The sequence below is a fragment of the Diadema antillarum genome, unplaced genomic scaffold (genome assembly GCF_040938485.1).
Source record: "Diadema antillarum isolate AM-2024a unplaced genomic scaffold, OU_Dant_1.0 seq00001715_RagTag, whole genome shotgun sequence".
NCBI lineage: Eukaryota > Metazoa > Echinodermata > Echinoidea > Diadematoida > Diadematidae > Diadema > Diadema antillarum.
The window spans coordinates 685,069-703,395 of record NW_027272404.1 but is presented as its reverse complement, the minus strand read 5'-3'; the positions used below and the strand labels follow the sequence as shown (position 1 = coordinate 703,395).

General features: G+C 38.0%; 1 protein-coding gene across 1 annotated transcript in view; it reads left to right on the top strand.

Annotated features, from left to right (window-relative positions):
* The window catches only part of LOC139711857 (ribosome biogenesis protein NSA2 homolog), a 43,473-nt gene extending 29,237 nt beyond the window's left edge, over nucleotides 1-14,236 (top strand). Inside the window, exons 7-9 of the mRNA XM_071623709.1 lie at nucleotides 236-376; nucleotides 9,968-10,019; nucleotides 10,904-14,236. Of these exons, the coding sequence (XP_071479810.1) occupies nucleotides 236-376; nucleotides 9,968-10,019; nucleotides 10,904-10,971 (261 nt within the window). The 3' untranslated portion in view covers nucleotides 10,972-14,236. The remainder of the gene's footprint in view (nucleotides 1-235; nucleotides 377-9,967; nucleotides 10,020-10,903) is intronic.
* The last annotated feature ends 4,091 nt before the right edge of the window (nucleotides 14,237-18,327 follow it).

The window sequence follows — 18,327 nt, the reverse complement described above, 5'->3', positions numbered from 1 at the left end:
CTTGGGTATACAAAGGATGACGATGTGTTGTTTGTGGGACCCCAGAGGTGGTAGGTGCAATATTGTTAATAACATGTCGACAATGGACACCACAGAAATCTTAATAATGGTCATGTTTGTCTCCAAGCTCAAGCTAGGGTAACCTGCCCCCTTTCCCCCATCCTCCCACCCCCATCCTCCCACCCCCAATATGTGTGGAAATGACCCTTGTGTGAATATTGTTCTTTTCTTCCAGGCACTACGCTTTAAGAAGGCTCATGTAACACATCCAGAACTGAAGGCAACATTCTGTCTCCCTCTCATTGGGGTCAAGAAGAACCCAAACTCGCCAATGTACACCTCACTTGGGGTCATCACCAAAGGAACCATCATAGAAGTAAGCTCCTGCAGCTGCAGCAGTTGAATGAATTAACCAGTTATGTGTTTATCATCACTCTTCAAATACCATACATGCTGTACGCAGTATAATTTACAATGTAAACATGAGTCAACCAGTATTCTTAAAATTAACAACTCCCAAAATTTTGCCTCCTATAACAAAGTGCATCTAACATTGTCTTGAGGGTTGAAAACACCAGCCTTTTCTCATGAAAAGGAATAATACTTCTTTCTCATTCCCTCTGTGTGTTTCTTAATGGCAAATGCAGCCACTTGTGAAATTCCCGAGTACGAAATAGCAAAATATGTGGTGTACTAGTATATGGAACTTATTCTTAATCCTGTAAAGCCCAGGGGAGAGGGGCACAATGTGCCCCCTACCCCGTATTTTCATGTGCCACTTCTACGCCCTTAACCCAATTTCAACCAAATTTGGTTAGACTTTTTGTCTCGCCCACCGGAGGTGAAGGCGAGACTAAGGGATCCAAATGGCGTCCGTCCGTCGTCCGTCACAAATGTTAAAGTTTACCTGCAAGACTCTCTTATGATGCATAACTTGGCAACTGTTACAGCAATGGCAGCCACACTTGGGTGATAGAAGCACTAGGGATATCTTCATGTTAATAGTTATGGTGTTGTCGGAGGTCATGTGATGATGTCAAAGGTCATTTGAGGTCATATATTAAAGAGTATGTGCAAGACTCTCTTTTCTATGTTAAAGTTTACCTGCAAGACTCTCTTTTGACAAATAACTTCACATAAGTTGCTTGGATTGCAACCTAACTTGGGTCATAGATGCACTGGGGGTACCTTCATGTTATCGTGCCGTTGGAGGTCACAGGATAAGGTCAAAGGTCATTTGAGGTCATACATTAAAGTTTACTTGTAAGACTCTCTTATCACACGTAACTCGACACATGTTGCTACAATGGCAATCAAACTTGGGTGATGGATGCACTGGGGGTACCTTGATGTTATGGTGCCGTAAGAGGTCACATGACAAGGTCAAAGGTCATTTGAGGTCATATGTTAAAGTTTACTTGCAAGACTCTCTTATCAATTAACTCATTCCCCGGAAGAGATGCACGGCTCGGTGACAGCAACAGTTTAGCTCGGCTCTGTAACTGTATTGTACATGTTATACCTGATAATGATGTCGAGGCGGATATGTTCTTTCATTCCAACAGTTGAGTTTTGTTATTTGCTTCCTTTACTTTCTTTATTTTCAGCCCAACTTTTTCTATATATATGTCTTTTGCTTTCAGTTTGGATGCCCACCCAGACACCCGTTGTACATGCATCTTCGTTTACTTGTTCTATTTGTTCTGTGTTTGTCTCCCTCGCCATTATTGGTCTCTCTCGTTCAACCCATTCTGCCTTTTCTTACTCCCACTCCACCTTCCTCGAAGCGATCATCCCTACATCAAGACTCCTACACCAGCATTGCACATTGCTACGTGTATCGAATTGTTCACGTGCTTTGTCACACGTTGCCTGTTGGCCGCTTTCCTTTTCTATCGCACGCTTCCTCTTCACTTTTTTGCTGGTAACTCAGAACTCTATTTCAGACCATATCATTATTTACTATGGCTGATTTCGTAAATGCACCCTTTCATTCTATGTCGAATGATGATTTTTTTGAATTATTTAGACACACAACATCCGAATCTGATTTAGTTGATGGAGTACCAGTTACACATGCAACTCCCTATGATAATTTCGCAGCCGATAATTTGAATTCATCAGCTCCTGAATTTACTTATGATTTTGATGATTCAATTCAGAACCCGCTATGTAATTATATAACTGTTAATGAATGTAAAGATATGTATCATAGTTTTTCTAAAGACACGTTTTCTTTGCTGCATCTAAACATAAGGAGTTTAAATAAGCATTTTGATGAGTTACAGTTTTTATTAGAATCTGATCACACTCAATCATGCTCTGTCATTGGTCTGAGTGAAACTTGGCTAACCGCGTCGTCTGAAAACTTTTTTGCTATCGACGGATATAATATGTATATTAATAACAGATCTGACAGGAGTGGAGGTGGCGTTGCATTTTATGTCTCAAGTTCTTTTAAATGTGTTATTCACAGCGATATCTGCAGAATGGATAGTACCGTTGAATCTCTTTTCATTGAACTTAGTATTCCAGGATGTAAGAATGTGGTAGTTGGAATTATATATAGACCTCCCAATTCAAATATTGTAGATTTTTTTACTTATATTGCAGATTTGGCAAAAAATCCAATAATTCGAAACAAGGACTGTTTTTTACTTGGCGATTATAACATTGATTTGTTGAAATCAGGAAATGATCATTCTTCAAGTGAGTTTCTCGAAACGCTTTTGTCTTCTTCCTTTCTGCCCCTCATTTCCAAACCGACTCGGGTTACAGATCATTCGGCTACTCTCATTGATAATATGTTTTGTAATGTTTTACCCCTCCCTGACTCTTTTATAATTCTTTCAGATATAACGGATCATTTTCCAATAATGACTTCCTTTACTTTGAGAACGCTTGTTAATGACTCCAAATCTTCATTTCCTTTATTTAAACGTAGAGTGTCCCCTGAAAAGTTGGCCAGTCTTGATGCCGCTCTTGATAATGCAGATTGGTCACGAGTATATGACAGTGACGATGTTAATTTGTCTTTTGACAATTTTATGAATATTTTGAATTGTTTTTTGGATGATATAATTCCTAAACAAAAGAAAAGAATGGATTATAAGAAGACTCCTAGGTTACCGTGGATAACTAAATCAATTCTTCGCTCAATTAACAGAAAAAATCGTTTATATTATAAATACAAAATGGAAAATACTGATCAATCGAAAAGGAAATACACATCTTATAAAAATACACTAATCAGAATTTTACGTTTTGAGAAGAAAAATTATTATTCACGACAGTTGTCAAAATTTCAGTTTGATATTAAAAATACCTGGAAAGTTTTAAACCGGGCGATGAATATACAGAGTAAAAAAGTAGAGATTGATCAGATTAAATCGGATGATAATTTGATTAACAATTCTGTTGATATTGCCAATGTTTTTAACTCTTATTTTTCTCAGATAGGTGAATCGCTTGCTCAAGATATCCCGGCCACAAAACAAAATTTTACTGAATTTTTAGGTCAATGTAACCCAAATTCTGTTTTTTTTATTCCAACGAATAGGTATGAAATTATTGATATTGTTTCTTCTGTTAAAAATAAGCGCAGTTCCGGTTATGATGGTATTGATAATTGTATTCTTAAAGGAGTCATATCTGCAATTGCAGACCCTTTGACTCATATCTTTAATTTATCAATTTCTCATGGTATATTTCCTGATAAAATGAAATTGGCGAAAGTAATACCAATATATAAGAAGGGTGACAAACTGGATATCAGTAATTATCGCCCAATTTCTTTATTATCTTCATTGTCTAAAGTATTAGAAAAAATAATTTATACTAGAATTATTAATTTTTTTAATTTGCATAAAATTTTTACAAAGTCTCAGTTTGGATTTCGAGAAAAACATAGCACTGTTCATGCAATTCTTCATTTCGTTGATAACGTGGTTAACGCAATTGACAACCACGCTCATTTAATTAGTATTTTTTTGGACTTCTCCAAGGCCTTCGATACAATCAATCATAACATTTTACTTTATAAGTTATCGCATTATGGAATACGTGGGAAGGCCTTGGAGTGGTTTAAGAGTTACTTAGGTAATAGGAAACAGTTTGTTACTATTAAAGATAATAATTCAGTTATAAGAGATGTCAAGTGTGGTGTTCCTCAGGGAAGTCTTTTAGGACCGTTGTTATTCATAGTATATATCAATGACTTTTCTTCTGTTTCTGAAATACTTTCTTTTATTCATTTTGCAGATGATACCACTGTTATTTTTGCTCACAACGATGTTGATATTTTAGTCCAAAAAGTTAACACAGAACTGTTAAAAGTTACTAATTGGGTCAGGGCTAATAAATTATCATTGAATCTTCAAAAAACAAAATATATGCTTTTCAGTAATACTGTCGAAGTATTAAATTCTAACATAGTTTTAGATGATATTAATTTAGAAAGTGTATTAGATTTTAAATTTCTTGGTATAATTGTTGACAATAAACTGTCTTGGAAAACACATATTGATCATATCTGTAAAATTATTTCACGTAATATAGGTGTTTTGAACAGATTGAAATTTTATATTCCTCAAAAGTCATTACTCATGTTATACTCCACTTTGATACTGCCTTATTTGAATTATGGAATTTTGGCTTGGGGTAATACTCATCAGACCCTCTTGAATAGAGTGTTGTTACTGCAGAAAAAAGCCCTCCGTATTATTTGTCATTCTCCTACACGTTCACATACAAATTTACTGTTTGCTTCTAATAAGTTACTAAAAATAAATGAGTTGTTTTTATTCAACTTAGGTCAATTTATGTACATGTTTAATAACAGTTCACTTCCATCTATTTTTGATTCAATGTTCCTTAAAAACCAATCATTTCACTCCTATCCCACCCGACGTTCAAATGAATTTCATTTACCTTTTTTCCGAACAATTTTAGGGAAAAATTCATTTATCTACACTGGTCCAAACTATTGGAATTCTCTGAACCACGATATAAAAACAGCTCCCTCTTTGTATTCATTTAAACGGAAATTAAAAGCCTATCTTTTGCGATTTTACAATAACATTTGTCATGAATCGGATTAGTTTTACATGTTATTCATTTTGATACCCCTTTCATAAAATCCGCATAGTTGTTTACACATTGTCGCTCGTACTAGCTGACCACTGCCAAGTTCATGAATAAAGTTTTGGGTTAAGTTAGTCATGCAGTTGATGGATTTTTCTTCGGGATCTGCACTCTATACGCTTATATAATGAGGGATTTTTTTTTTCCGTCCGGTCTTGTCTCTGTCTTGTTTTTGTTTTCCGTCCGGTCTTGTCTCTGTCTTGTTTTTGTTTTCCATCGTCCAGCCCTCGTGTATCGTTATCTCCGTTGTGCTAGTCTTACTTCCTGTCGTAGTCTGTCTTTTGCGTTTAACTATAGCCTCGTCGATGTCCCAGTGTCGTCTTATGTCCGTTTATATGTTAATGTTGTCATTTTGTATTTTTCTTCCTTTTCTGTCTGACTCTTTATGGGCTTCCATTTCTAATTCTATTTTGTCAATGTTTTTAAACATTTTTTCCTCTCTACTTTTTTTTTTCTCTGCTGTTATAACTATTTTCGCTGTTGTTGCTTCAGATATTTTCGTTGCTGTCCTGATGCCGATAATTATTACCAATATTTTCACTGATTCTTTCTCTCCTGAGGGGCCCACACTCTACAAGCTTCGTCTTTTCAGTGGGTCCCTCCGTTTTTCGCCTTGTGTACGTTGATATTCAACTTTACTTTAATTTACTTCAGGCATTGTAATGTATCTTTACTGCAAGTATACAAGTACTGTTTTACTCTGTTAAACTCACTTTGATTGTTTGTTTGGTTTTTTTTTTTTTGGTACGATTCTTATCACTGAAGAAAGAGTGATGTATGTTATGTTATTTTTTACTGTCGAAAAACGGAATAAACTTGAATTTGAATTTGAATCACACGTAACTCAGCACATGTTGCTACAATGGCAATGAAACTTGGGTGATGGTAGATGTCTCTTGGGAAGTTGAAGGTAACCATAAGGTCAAAGGTTACAGACAGGGGTCAACGAACTTTTAGGGCCCAATGTTAAGTTTTTAGGGCGCATTTCGTTTATGGCTCATAACTTTTGATCCCTTTGTCTGTTTGTGACCAAACTTGGATGGAAGATGTCCCTTGGGGAGGTGAAGGTCGTCACAAGGTCAAAGGTCACAGACAGGGGTCAACAAACTTTTAGGGCCCAATGTTATGTTTTTAGGGCGCGTTTTGATTGTGGCTCATAACTTTTGATCCCTATGTCCGTTTGTGACCAAACTTGGACGGTAGATGTCCCTTGGAGAGTTAAAGGTCATCACAAGGTCAAAGGTCGCAGAAAGGGGTCAACAAATTTTTAGGGCTCAATGTTAAGTTTTTATGGCGCATTTCGATTATGGCTCATTACTTTTGACCCCTTTGTCCGTTTGTAGAAAACTTGAATGGTAAATGTCCCTTAGGGTGTTGAAGGTCACCACAAGGTCAAAGGTCATAAGCAGGTCAATTAACTTCTGGGAATTATAAAAAATATTAATTTCTTGTACGCGAATGGGCGAGACACAATTTGGCGATTGCCTTGTCCTAAAATGTTATCACAAATATCTGATATATAATTTAGCCATCGATGTCTGATATTGCTGTAATTGCCCGCCCTAATTGCTATTAAAGCAATTACCCCATGCTTCAGTGTGTGCATGTCAAAGTCCCCCAAATCAAGGAATTTTTAAAAATCTTCTTCTCTAGAACCAGAAGTGATAGAGCTAAGTTAATGTCATGAGTAATAGAGTGGTGACTGTACTCTCAAGGCTGTTTATGGCAGATATTGGGGTGATCGTCTGTAGCCCTGTGGGATGGGGAGAACCAAATTAGGTTCAAAAGTGTACATATTTGTCTTCTTCTAAAAAAATGCAAGGTCATTATTGCTAGAGTGGTAGAATGAATATAAATTGTACAAAAGTGCATCATGCCCTTGCCAGGACAATGTGCCTCTTTTAAGGGAGAGGGTATGAGCCAAAGCCTCCTAATGGGGCCTTTGAGGCCCTCAGGTCCTGCGAGCCCCAAATGGGGCACTTTGGATGGATCAACTTGGGACGCAATTTTCATAATTTCACATTTTTATCTTCTTTAAAACATTTTGTGAGATTTACACCAAGCTTAGCAGGTATTGTCACTAGGATGAACAAATATTTTGTTTTTGTTTAAAACTTCTTTTTTAATACAAATGGGCATCTTGCTCTAACTAGAGATCCCCATGGAGCCCCCAAAGCCACAAAATAAAACTATTATTAAAGAGAACCCCCAAGCTCTGAAACACAAGACTCTTTAAAATCTTTTTCTCAAGAACCAGAAAGATAAAGGATAGTTAGTATGCAATGAGTAATTACATTTTTAGCTCACCTGTGCTGAAGGCTTGAGTGAGCTATTGCGATCGCTCTTCGTCCACTGTCTGTCATGCAAAAACTTTTTACATTTTATCTTCTTGGAAACCGATCAATGAATTTTCACTAAACTTGGCAGGTAGCATCCCTAGAAAAAAGGAGCTCAATTCCTTCAAATGGGCACCATGTCCCACCTGGGGACCAGGGCAACCCACCCTCATTGAGGAATCTTTAAAGATCTTCTCTAGAACCAGAAGTGATAGAGCTAAGTTTATACAATGAGTTAGTATATTGATGACTGCTGTTTCAAGTTTGTTCATGGCGGATCAGGGATGCTCCCAATGGGACCCAGGGGAGGGGGTGGGGTGGGTCCAAATGGGGACTTAAATTGTACATGTTCATATTCTTCTTGAAGACCCCTTGATGAATTTTCCCCAAACTTTGCAGGTAACATGCCTAGGGGATTAGAATCTCAATTTGTTCAACTAGGCACCATTGCCAAACTAAGGAATATTTACATGTACAAATCTTCTTCACTAGAACCAGAAGTGATAAGGCCAAGTTAAAGGGTGTGTACAGTTCTGGTTGAGGTGAAGATTTGGCTTTTAACGTTTTGTGAGATATTCAGAAACCACTCTATGAGATGTCAGAAGAGCATGCAGTTCTAAGGGGTATCAAAAGTTTATTCAGTGAAAGTCGGTTTTGAAATGGCTGAGATATCCAAAAACAAGTTGAAACAAAGAGATACTAATAAAGTTGGGGCATGTCGCCTTTTATTATTAGCACTTTTTTGGATATCTCAGCCATTTGAAAACCAATTTTCATCAAATAAATGTTGAATCCTTCTTAAAATTACATGCTCTTTCATATTTCATAAGAGGCTTTTCATTATCTCACTTAGGAATCTTCAAAACATGAATCCCTACCTCAACCAGTACTGTACAGTCCCTTTAATACTATGAGTCAGTACATTGATGACTGTAGTTCCAAGTTTGTTCATTGGAGATCCAGGGGTACCCCCACCCCACCCATTTGAAGCATGGGGGGGGATGCCTAAATTGTACATTTTCATCTTCTTCTTGAAAACAATGTCATGGATTTTCAACAAACTTGGCAAATAACATTCCTAGTGGGATAGGATCTCAGTGCGTTCAAATGGGCACTATGCTCCCCTTGCCCCCCCCCTCCCCCATCCCCCCCCCAAAGTTTCCAATGTTCTCAGGTAAGAGTCTGCAAGAATGCATGGAAGGTGAACTTGCGATACTCAGGTGAGCATGAGACCCCCGGGTCTCTTGTATGACTGTAGGATCTGATCTGGAGGATGCCCCCCTTGTGGCACTGGGGACCAAGTTTGCTGCATATTTTCACATTTTTGTCTTCTCTGTGAAAATGCATGGTCAAATTTTCACCAAACTTGGCTGGCACACACTGCATGCTGTGTTATGTACACTTTGTATGACTGGAGGTGACAAATTTGTGTCCAAAATAACTGAAAATATGTTTAGGAATGCAATAAAAGAAGCCAGTTGCATAGTGATCAAGTAGTCCATCATGTGTATCTGTAAGCAACAATCTGTGTGGTAATTTTGTGCACATGTAGACATGCAGGCCTATACAATGTACATGCATACTTTAAAATATGGACTTTTGAAAGTATTAACTGAAAATTTGTACTGTACCTTTCAGTGCTGTGACCCCATTCCCATCTAATTTCTTGTCCAAGGATCTGGTATCACAAAAACTCTCGTACCAGAGGAATATTCAGTGGTACATGTATTTCTGCACTCATACACTGACGACAGTTGCCCTTGCTTGGCATTGTACACATAGGTCAACACACAGCTGACACATAGCTAAAGGTGTACTCACCTCTTAAACTGTGTATAAAGTATCTGATGTCACAATCGGACACAGGAGGTATAAGATGCAAAGCTGGCAAACAATTAGCGTATAAAGTTTCATCTACTATAAAAGCGGTATGGAAACTTTCGCATATATCGCGCGACCACAAACTAGCAGGAATGTAAAGGCATGCAAATATTCAACACTATGTATTGTCTCCATTCTGTGAAATTAAAATCACACAAAATTTGTCTTATTCAGGAGAGTGTTAGAAATCATGCAGAAAATATCAACTTTTACAGAACCTGATAAAGCCACAAAATTTAAGTGATCTCGTGAGCTCAAAATTCTGCTCTACTGTCACCCAAATAATTGCAGTGGAGCTGTAATGTTGTCTTTACTTTTTGTATTATGAAGAAACTGTCAATGAGTGATCTTTAAAAAATGTGATAGTACTGTATTATAGTGCTCTGTAAGGATAAATCTAAGGTTTGTGGGTGCTTTGTATTGTTTTGTTTTGTTTTTTAGTGTTAGTGTGCATGTGGACATCATGTATTGTGTTACTGCAACAGCTATAAAAATCCTTTTTTATTCTTTTTTTTTTTAAATGGCCAACCATGGACAGGTGTTTATTTTCCTACTCTGAAAATGTTTGTTGAGTAGTTTGTTGTTTGTTGTTTTGTTTGCTTTCATAGGTCAACGTCAGTGAACTGGGTATGGTAACGCAAGGAGGAAAAGTTGTCTGGGGTAAGTGCTTGAGAATTCATTCACTTTTGTCATACTTACTAATGTTTCAGGTTGTTGAATTATCTTAAAGGACAAGTTCACCTTCATAGACATGTGGGTTGAGTGAATTCAGCAATATTAGTAGAACACATCAATGAGAGTTTGAGGAAAATCGGACAATCTGTTCAAAAGTTATGAATTTTTGAAGATTCTGCTCAGTCACGGCTGGATGAGAAGACTACTATAGCTTGTGATGTCATATGAGTACAGCTATATAAAGAAAGTATAAAGAAAATTCAAGATATTCTCACTTTTCTCACTTAATAAAAGACCACTTGACTTCTCTCTTTCAGAAGTCGGGGGGAATAATATTACCCCTAACATAAGTCAGTAACAAGTCGAAGAAATGTGCACTTTATTCAAAAAGTCAAGTTTTGTGAAATTCTCTTTTTATTTTCCTCATATCGTTGTACGCATGTGACATCATACACTGTAGTAGTCTTCTCCTCCAGCAGTGGTTGCACAGATATTTTAAAAATTCATTACTTTTGAACAGATTGTCGGATTTTCCCCGAACTTTCACTGATGTGTTCTACATTGTACTAATATTGTTGCCTTCACTCAATCCACATGTCTATGAAGGTGAACGTGCCCTTTAATGAGCTCTGCATAATAATGTTCATGCTTATTGGATATATGGTATGTGGTGTGGGCTAATGTTAAAATTGAATTTCCAAGGGTGAGTGCAGTATGAAAAGCCATTGGTGTTTTGATCGTTCAGTTTTTGTGGATTGGTTATTTTAAAAAAGACATGACCACTTATGCAGACATAAAGACAATAAGTGAGAATTTTTTTATGTCAATATCTGAACTACTGTACAGGTTTTCTGTCTCATTCCTTGCAGGTAAATACGCACAGGTCACCAACAACCCTGAAAATGATGGTTGTATAAACGCGGTCCTACTTGTATAGAAGGAAAGAGACTTCACATTGAGCAAGTGCTTTGGATTCAGGAACAGACTCAACTTGCTGACTTGCAAGCAGCAATAAGTGCTCAAGAATATTCATGATGGATGGTATCACAGAGTGTTTGGAATCAGTGGAGGAGAAGAAACGGTGATTGTCATTCACCTCATGAGGAATCAACATTGATCCAGGATAATCATTTTTGGATATTTTTGAGACTGTTCAGTGAGTTGGCATAAATTGTCATGAGTCATGAGTACAGATAGCATGCAAGTACATCTGTATGCAGTCATGTAAGTGCATTGTATGCATCTGCAGTAACTGTTATACATGAAAACCCCATTGTAATGTGCTGAGGCATAACAAGGTACTGCTGTCAACCAGTTGAGGATGGACTGATTTTGCTGCAACACGTATTTCCCATAGACACCTGCCCGAGTATACTTGGGACTCGTCCTCAACGGGTTAAGGAGGTTGATTGTCCTGGTCCCACGTTGATGTACTGTAAAAGTGGAAATTTTCGCGGTGTTGTATTTTTTTCACATTTGGGAAAACAAAAACTAGCGTGGAAATAAAAGCATGTGAACATTTTTGCTTGCCATATAGTCTAGTAGTCGATGTCTTGATTCCACAGGATTAAGAACACACAAAACTCATCTTACGCGGCCTAGCGTGAAAATTTAGTTGCACTAAAATATCCACTTTTATAGTACCTGTTGTTCAGTGAATAAGAGTACAGTTGTACCATTTATAACCAGCTTGGTTATAGCAAAGTCTTGATTATGTAAAGTATTCTCCCATCCAAGTGATGAAGATAAAGCCCTCAGAATTTCCTTGCATTAACGAGCAAATAGAAAACACTGTGTGCTGACCAAAGTCCAACAAGTAAATGTTTGCAGTCTGTGTTTCAGTGCATAATGCAATATTCACTAAGGTCACCTGCTTCCCATAGTGCAATACAATGTTTTGTATTTTGCAGACTCAATAATGAGGTGTGTTATTGCAACTACCTGTAGTTGACAAAGTGCCCGTCATTGACCTAATGTGCGCGGAATGTCAGTTGTTTCCAACCTGAGTATGTATGCCTATGATTTTTTTTTTTTTTTTAATGGCTACAACTATAATACTAAATGGTCAGTGCTTATTAAGCCATTGAGGACAGGCTGAAATTGCTACAGCACGCATTTCCCATAGACAACTGCCCCAGTATACTCGGGACTCGTCCTTAACGGGTTAAAGGGTGTGTACAGTTCTGGTTGATGTGGGGATTTAGCTTTTGAAACCACTCCATGAGATGTCAAAGAGCATGCAATTCTAAGGGGTATCAAAAGTTTATTTGATGAAAATATCTAAATATCTAAAAACAAGGTGAAACAAAGAGATCCTAATAAAAGGCGTGGCCTGTCGCCTTTTATTATTATCACTTTTTCGGGATATCTCAGCCATTTGAAAACCAATTTTCATCAAATAAATATTGAATCCTTCTTGAAATTACATGCTCTTTCATATTTCAAAAGAGGTTTTTTATTATCTCACTTAGGAATGTTCAAAACATGGATCCCCCATCTTAACCATTACTGTACAGTCCCTTTAAGATCAATTTGTCAAACTTGATGCAAGAATTGATTTAAATGGGATGTGTGTTCTGGCATATTGCATGTAACAGGTGCTGTGTTATTGACATACCAGTATTCTAGTCAGCCACAATGCGGCTGGCATGATAAACAAATATAAATTCTGATCACAGACTTGCACATTTCTTATTTCTGTCACTATTCTGAAATCCGGTTAATCATCATTTGTCGTGTGATTTTCCATACCCAAAAGGACTCCTGCATTTGTGTGTCCCACAAACAACTCCGACCCCTGAATCAGAGAAGTACAGGACGTTAATAGGTCTGTCACTATGTTAAGATGCCTGGCTTTTGGTCCCAAGGGTGCCAGATGCATGTTATCAAGTTGCCCGTGCATTTCTTCTATCTGTCTTTATGCATGTCCATTTGATCACCCCGGATCTGATCTGGGGTGATCCGGGGAGAGATCCATGTTGACGCCTTGGACATCCGTGTATGTCCGTGTAGATCTGGGGACATCCGGGAGGCCAACACAATTTTTGGAGGTCAAAAACATCCGGCTCATCCGGGGATTGCTGTGTTGGCAGAGCAATCCGGGATGGTCCATGTGGCTGCCGTGTAGCTGCCGTGTTGATACTGTGTGTACAGTCATATCAAAGCTCGTTGACACTCCCATCGAAGTCGAAACTATCCCGGATCTCCCCGGATCACCGTGTAGATGCTTGAGGATCTGTGTTTATACCATGTATGTGACTTGACTGGGGCCTTAGCAAGATCCAGCTTGGTGTGCAATCTTATCTTAAATAGTGGTCAGGATGCCAATTCTCAGAGATTTTATCAATCATTTGAAATAATTTGAATACCCTTGTGTGAACTAAAAACAAAACAAAAACAAAACAAAATTAAACATACAGGTGACAAAATCAGATTCTTTTCTGGTAATCTTGCTTGTGTTACACCTCATCAAAGAAGAGTCTGGTTATACATGCACATTGTACATGTACAGGGCTTGACACTCGTGCTTGCTCGCAGCAAGTGAAATTTAATGTCCGATCAGGCATGTAAAATTCAGATCATATTTGTGTTTGCGTAGAAGTCCAGGAAGTAACAAACCTACCGCACTGCTACTGTATTGCATTGGTAAGGAGCGGAGACAGTTTTGTGGCTGTGACGACCCCGAGCAGTGTTAGGTACCAGCTGTCTCGATGTCAAGAGCCACCAGTCCAAGAGCTGAGAGAAGAGCTTTAAAGGGTACTACGCAGTATTGTTTACAATTGAGATCCGAGATATGGTGGTTCAAACACATGTAAACATGTTGTGTACACTGTATAATGTTGTGTATGTAATGCAAACACTTGGTGACTGGACTCAGATTGCAACACAACAGTTGGGCGATAGCAAAAAAAGAAGAAGATAGAGGTAAAAATGGACTTAATTATTATGTTTGTTGACTGTTGACATCACACGAAGAAGTAAAATTAAAACCAAATCATTCAGTTTCATACCTCAATTGTTGTTTGTCTGGTGATCACAGAGATTATGCCCGTTTGTCATCTTTACCTTCTACTTTGCCCTTCTCCACTATCTCGTAGCGTCATTGATTTAAGTCTCAAATATTGTACAGTGTATAACTTGCTTACAGGTTATTTAAAAATTTCTACATCAAGATCATGGACATGAGAACCAGGGCTCCTTCCTCTGCAGCCTATGTTTTTAAATATATATCTGAAAGAAAAAAACAAATAAAAAGCATTAAAAATGTTTAGAGACATCAATGAAAATTATAATTATGCCTACCTGTTTGTCCTGTCTCACTTTGTTGTGACAATATTGTACAATGTATATATAATTATATTGAATCACAGCTCATGCCACCTTAGATGAATTTCAAAATGAAGCCAAAAAAAAAAAAAAAAATGCATTCCATGTAGTGATAGAGATTTCATCAAATGAAATAATAATCCTTACTTTTCCACCTTTTTTTTCGACAAGTAAAAATATGAAAAGTGATAAAATCTTCTCTCCAAAAGGGCAAGTAAAAGAATCTTTAGTGTGGAGCCCTGCCTTGAATTACCCATTTATTGGCCACCTAAAGCCACCACGTACAAGTACACTGTAGCTAATCCTCATTTTGGATGATGAGAGAGATTACCAAGAGTGAAATCGATACTGTAATAGTCTTTACAATGAGCTGATCATTGAATGTCCTGAATACACACAATCATAAAATTATGAAAACATTAGGTTTCAGTAGGCCTATTTTTGGCCAGTAAAATACAGTCAACCTTTCCTAAGTTGAATCTACTGTAAAACGAGGAATGTTCGTGTGCATTTTAATTTTGCGAATTTCGCGAGTGCCAACATTTGCAAAATTAAAATGCACATGGAAGTTCTTGCCTACACAATATGCATTGGACGCCAGTGGCATTCGCAAAAATTTCGTGCCGCCAGAAAGGTCGTCGGCTCCAATTCAGGAAATTTTCATGCCGCTAGTATCATGTTCTACAGTAATTTGGACTGAAAAAATACATCAACTTAGAGAAAATTCACCTTATGAGGGATTAAAATCAATAGAATATAAAGAGAAGAGGACTTGGTCCTACGAGTTACACCTGAAGGCAATTATTCAACTTATGCGAGGTCAACTTAAGCAAGGTTGACTGTATGCGTACATATTTTTGCTGTTTTCTTCAGCTCTCTTTGTCAAATGGCACATGACCAAGATCATTAGGTATTGTGAATCCCCCTGGAAGAAACCTGTATTGTTGGTGTAATATCTCATCACATCTGGGCCCTATTTCATAAAAGTTGTATGAGACCAACTCTTGCTAGAATGGCAGCTTCCACTAGCAACAGCCATTAGTTGCTATCATATCAACTCATGTTTCATAAAGCTGTTCATTAAGTTACGCGTGACTTTATGAACGCGTGGAATAGGAAGTGCCAATATGTGTGCCCATTTTTTCCCCTTGCGTGTAACAAAGTACGACTGTACGTCAATATTTCATCTACATTGGGGCAAAAATAACCTATAAAGGTGTGCTAACATGTAAATACCAGGTAATCATTATCATCTGCGATTAGGAAACCCACTTGGCTTGCCATATCATACACAACTTTATGAACAGCTTTATGAAACAGGGTCCTTGTTTACCAGTCAACGAACAAGTGCATGTTCTTCATTAAATGGCTCATCAAACTCATGGTTCAGTGCTCCTGGCATTAGGTGGTCCCTGCCTTCTTCAGTAGAGTAATGACACTGGCTCTGCACCACTCGACCAGTATAAAACCTTCCGTATAGACAGTGTTCATCAACTTGGCGACTGATTCAAGAATTTCATCTTCAGATGCTTGCAGGATATTGACCAGAATATGCTGGTGACAGTGTATTCTTAATGTTTCCCCATGTTATACAGTGGACTCCTGTTATAACAAAGTCCTCAGGACCAGTAGTTTTCTTTCGTTATATCAAAATTTTGCTATAAATGAACAAATAATAAAAAAAAACAAAAACAAAGAGCTAGTAATTTTTGACTTGAATTTTTTTAGCTCATTTTGAATAGAAGAGCTTTCAAATTCATAGCTCAGTTGGGAGTTGTGTGGGGAGGAACAGTGAACACTATCCCCTCTTCGGTTGTTTTGGGGGAAAACATGAGAAAGCCATATCTTTTTTTAGGCCAATGATTTGGCTCAGTCGGTGGTGCGTCTGCCTCCAGATCCAAAGGACTCTGGTTCAATTCCCAAGTCTAGCAGAGCAATGTTGTGTTTAATTTTACTGTCCCCTCTAGTAAGAGGCAAAAACACTCTGTCCCTCGGATAGGACACTGAATGGAGGTCCCATGTGTGGAGATCCCATATTCATGACTCGCAAAGATAAATAACTCACGTCATACATCTTGTACATTCATCACACTGCCAAGGTTGCTAACCAAGTGAAGTGGTCTCCCTATCTAATTGTACATGTACCAACACAAGATAATTTAACGGGTGAATGATGCCGACCCCTCATGGTTCACCCTAGGTGACTAGCAATTGTTACCAAACGGTATCAACAAAGCACATTGTGTCATATGAAGATTTGTTTTGGGTTTTTTTTTGTATTTGTTTTTTTCAAATTGGAAGGTTTTGCAGGAATGTAGTGCAGGAGTGTGCTTTTCATATGACATTTTTCTTTGTATTTCTTAGAGTCTGGAGAGTAATTTCATGGATGTACATGTATTCCTTGGAAACAATGCAAGACTACATTGTACTATTAAAAACTAACCTTGATCCTTGATGTAGTACATGTACAATGTACTTACTAATCTGCTGTTCTTGCAGACCTTTACAGTACAGTTTTCTCTGCTTAATCGGGTAGTGCCTGGCAGAGTACAGTTTCTTACCAGATTACTCGGAGTACCCAATTAGCCAGAAAGAATCTGTACTTCATTCACAACGCAGATACCACATACACTGTACTCATCACCCAGCAGGGTATATGTCACTTACAGCAACAGCTCATCTAAAGTAACACAACAGCCCTGAATACCTTCTGCAGCATAATTTTGCAAACAATCTGCATGCAGCTCCTGAGTCCTCATCAAGACACATGCACGCTTCCAAACATTTGTCATTTAAAACTACATGTACAAATGTAGATTTCTACGAACATTGTACATATGTACATTTGTGTATGCAGGGAAATACTGCAACAAATTCTGCTGCGTCCTCATGTGTTTCATGGAGACTACCAGTTTGTTGTCCCCGCCGAACGACTTCGAGCAGGGGACTATGAAACGGGCTCCGAACGTGTGTGTGTCCGTGTGTCCGTCCGTCCGTCCGTCCGCCCGTCCGTCCGTCCGTCTGTGCGTCCGTGTGTGATCAAAATGTTCAATTTGCTACTTCTGTCATTTATGAGCCAATTTTGATTCTATTTGCTTTATATGATAGCACTACATGGGAGCTTTGAAACTTCTACACAGAATTTCAGTTGTGACCTTTGACCTTGACCTTTGACCTATATTGTACATTTTGCTTCAAAATGCTACTCCTTCGCCATTTCTAACCCGATTTCGATTCCGTTTGCTTTATGTGATGGCACTAGGTGAGGGCTTCAAAACATCTATACAGAATTTTGACCTTTTACTTCTTTGACCTTTGACCTTGATTTTTGACCTATATTGTACATTTTGCTACAAAATGCTACTCCTTCGCCATTTCTTACCCGATTTTGATTCCGTTTGCTTGAAGTGATGGCACTAGGTGAGGGCTTCAAAACTTCTACACAGAATTTTGACCTTTGACTTCTTTGACCTTTGACCTTGATTTTTTACCTATATTGTACATTTTGCTACAAAATGCTACTCCTTCGCCATTTCTAACCCGATTTTGATTCCGTTTGCTTTATGTGATGGCACTAGGTGAGGGCTTCAAAACTTCTACACAGAATTTTGACCTTTGACTTCTTTGACCTTTGACCTTGATTTTTTACTTATATTGTACATTGGCAACAAAATGCTACTCCTTCGCCATTTCTAACCCGATTTCGATTCCGTTTGCTTTATGTGATGGCACTAGGTGAGGGCTTCAAAACTTCTACACAGAATTTTGACCTTGACTTCTTTGACCTTTGACCTTCATTTTTTTACCTATATTGTACATTTTGCTTCAAAATGCAACTCCTTCGCCATTTCTAACCCGATTTCGATTCTGTTTGCTTTATGTGATGGCACTAGGTGAGGGCTTCAAAGCTTCTACACAGAATTTTGACCTTTGACCTTGATTTTTGACCTATATTGTACATTTTGCT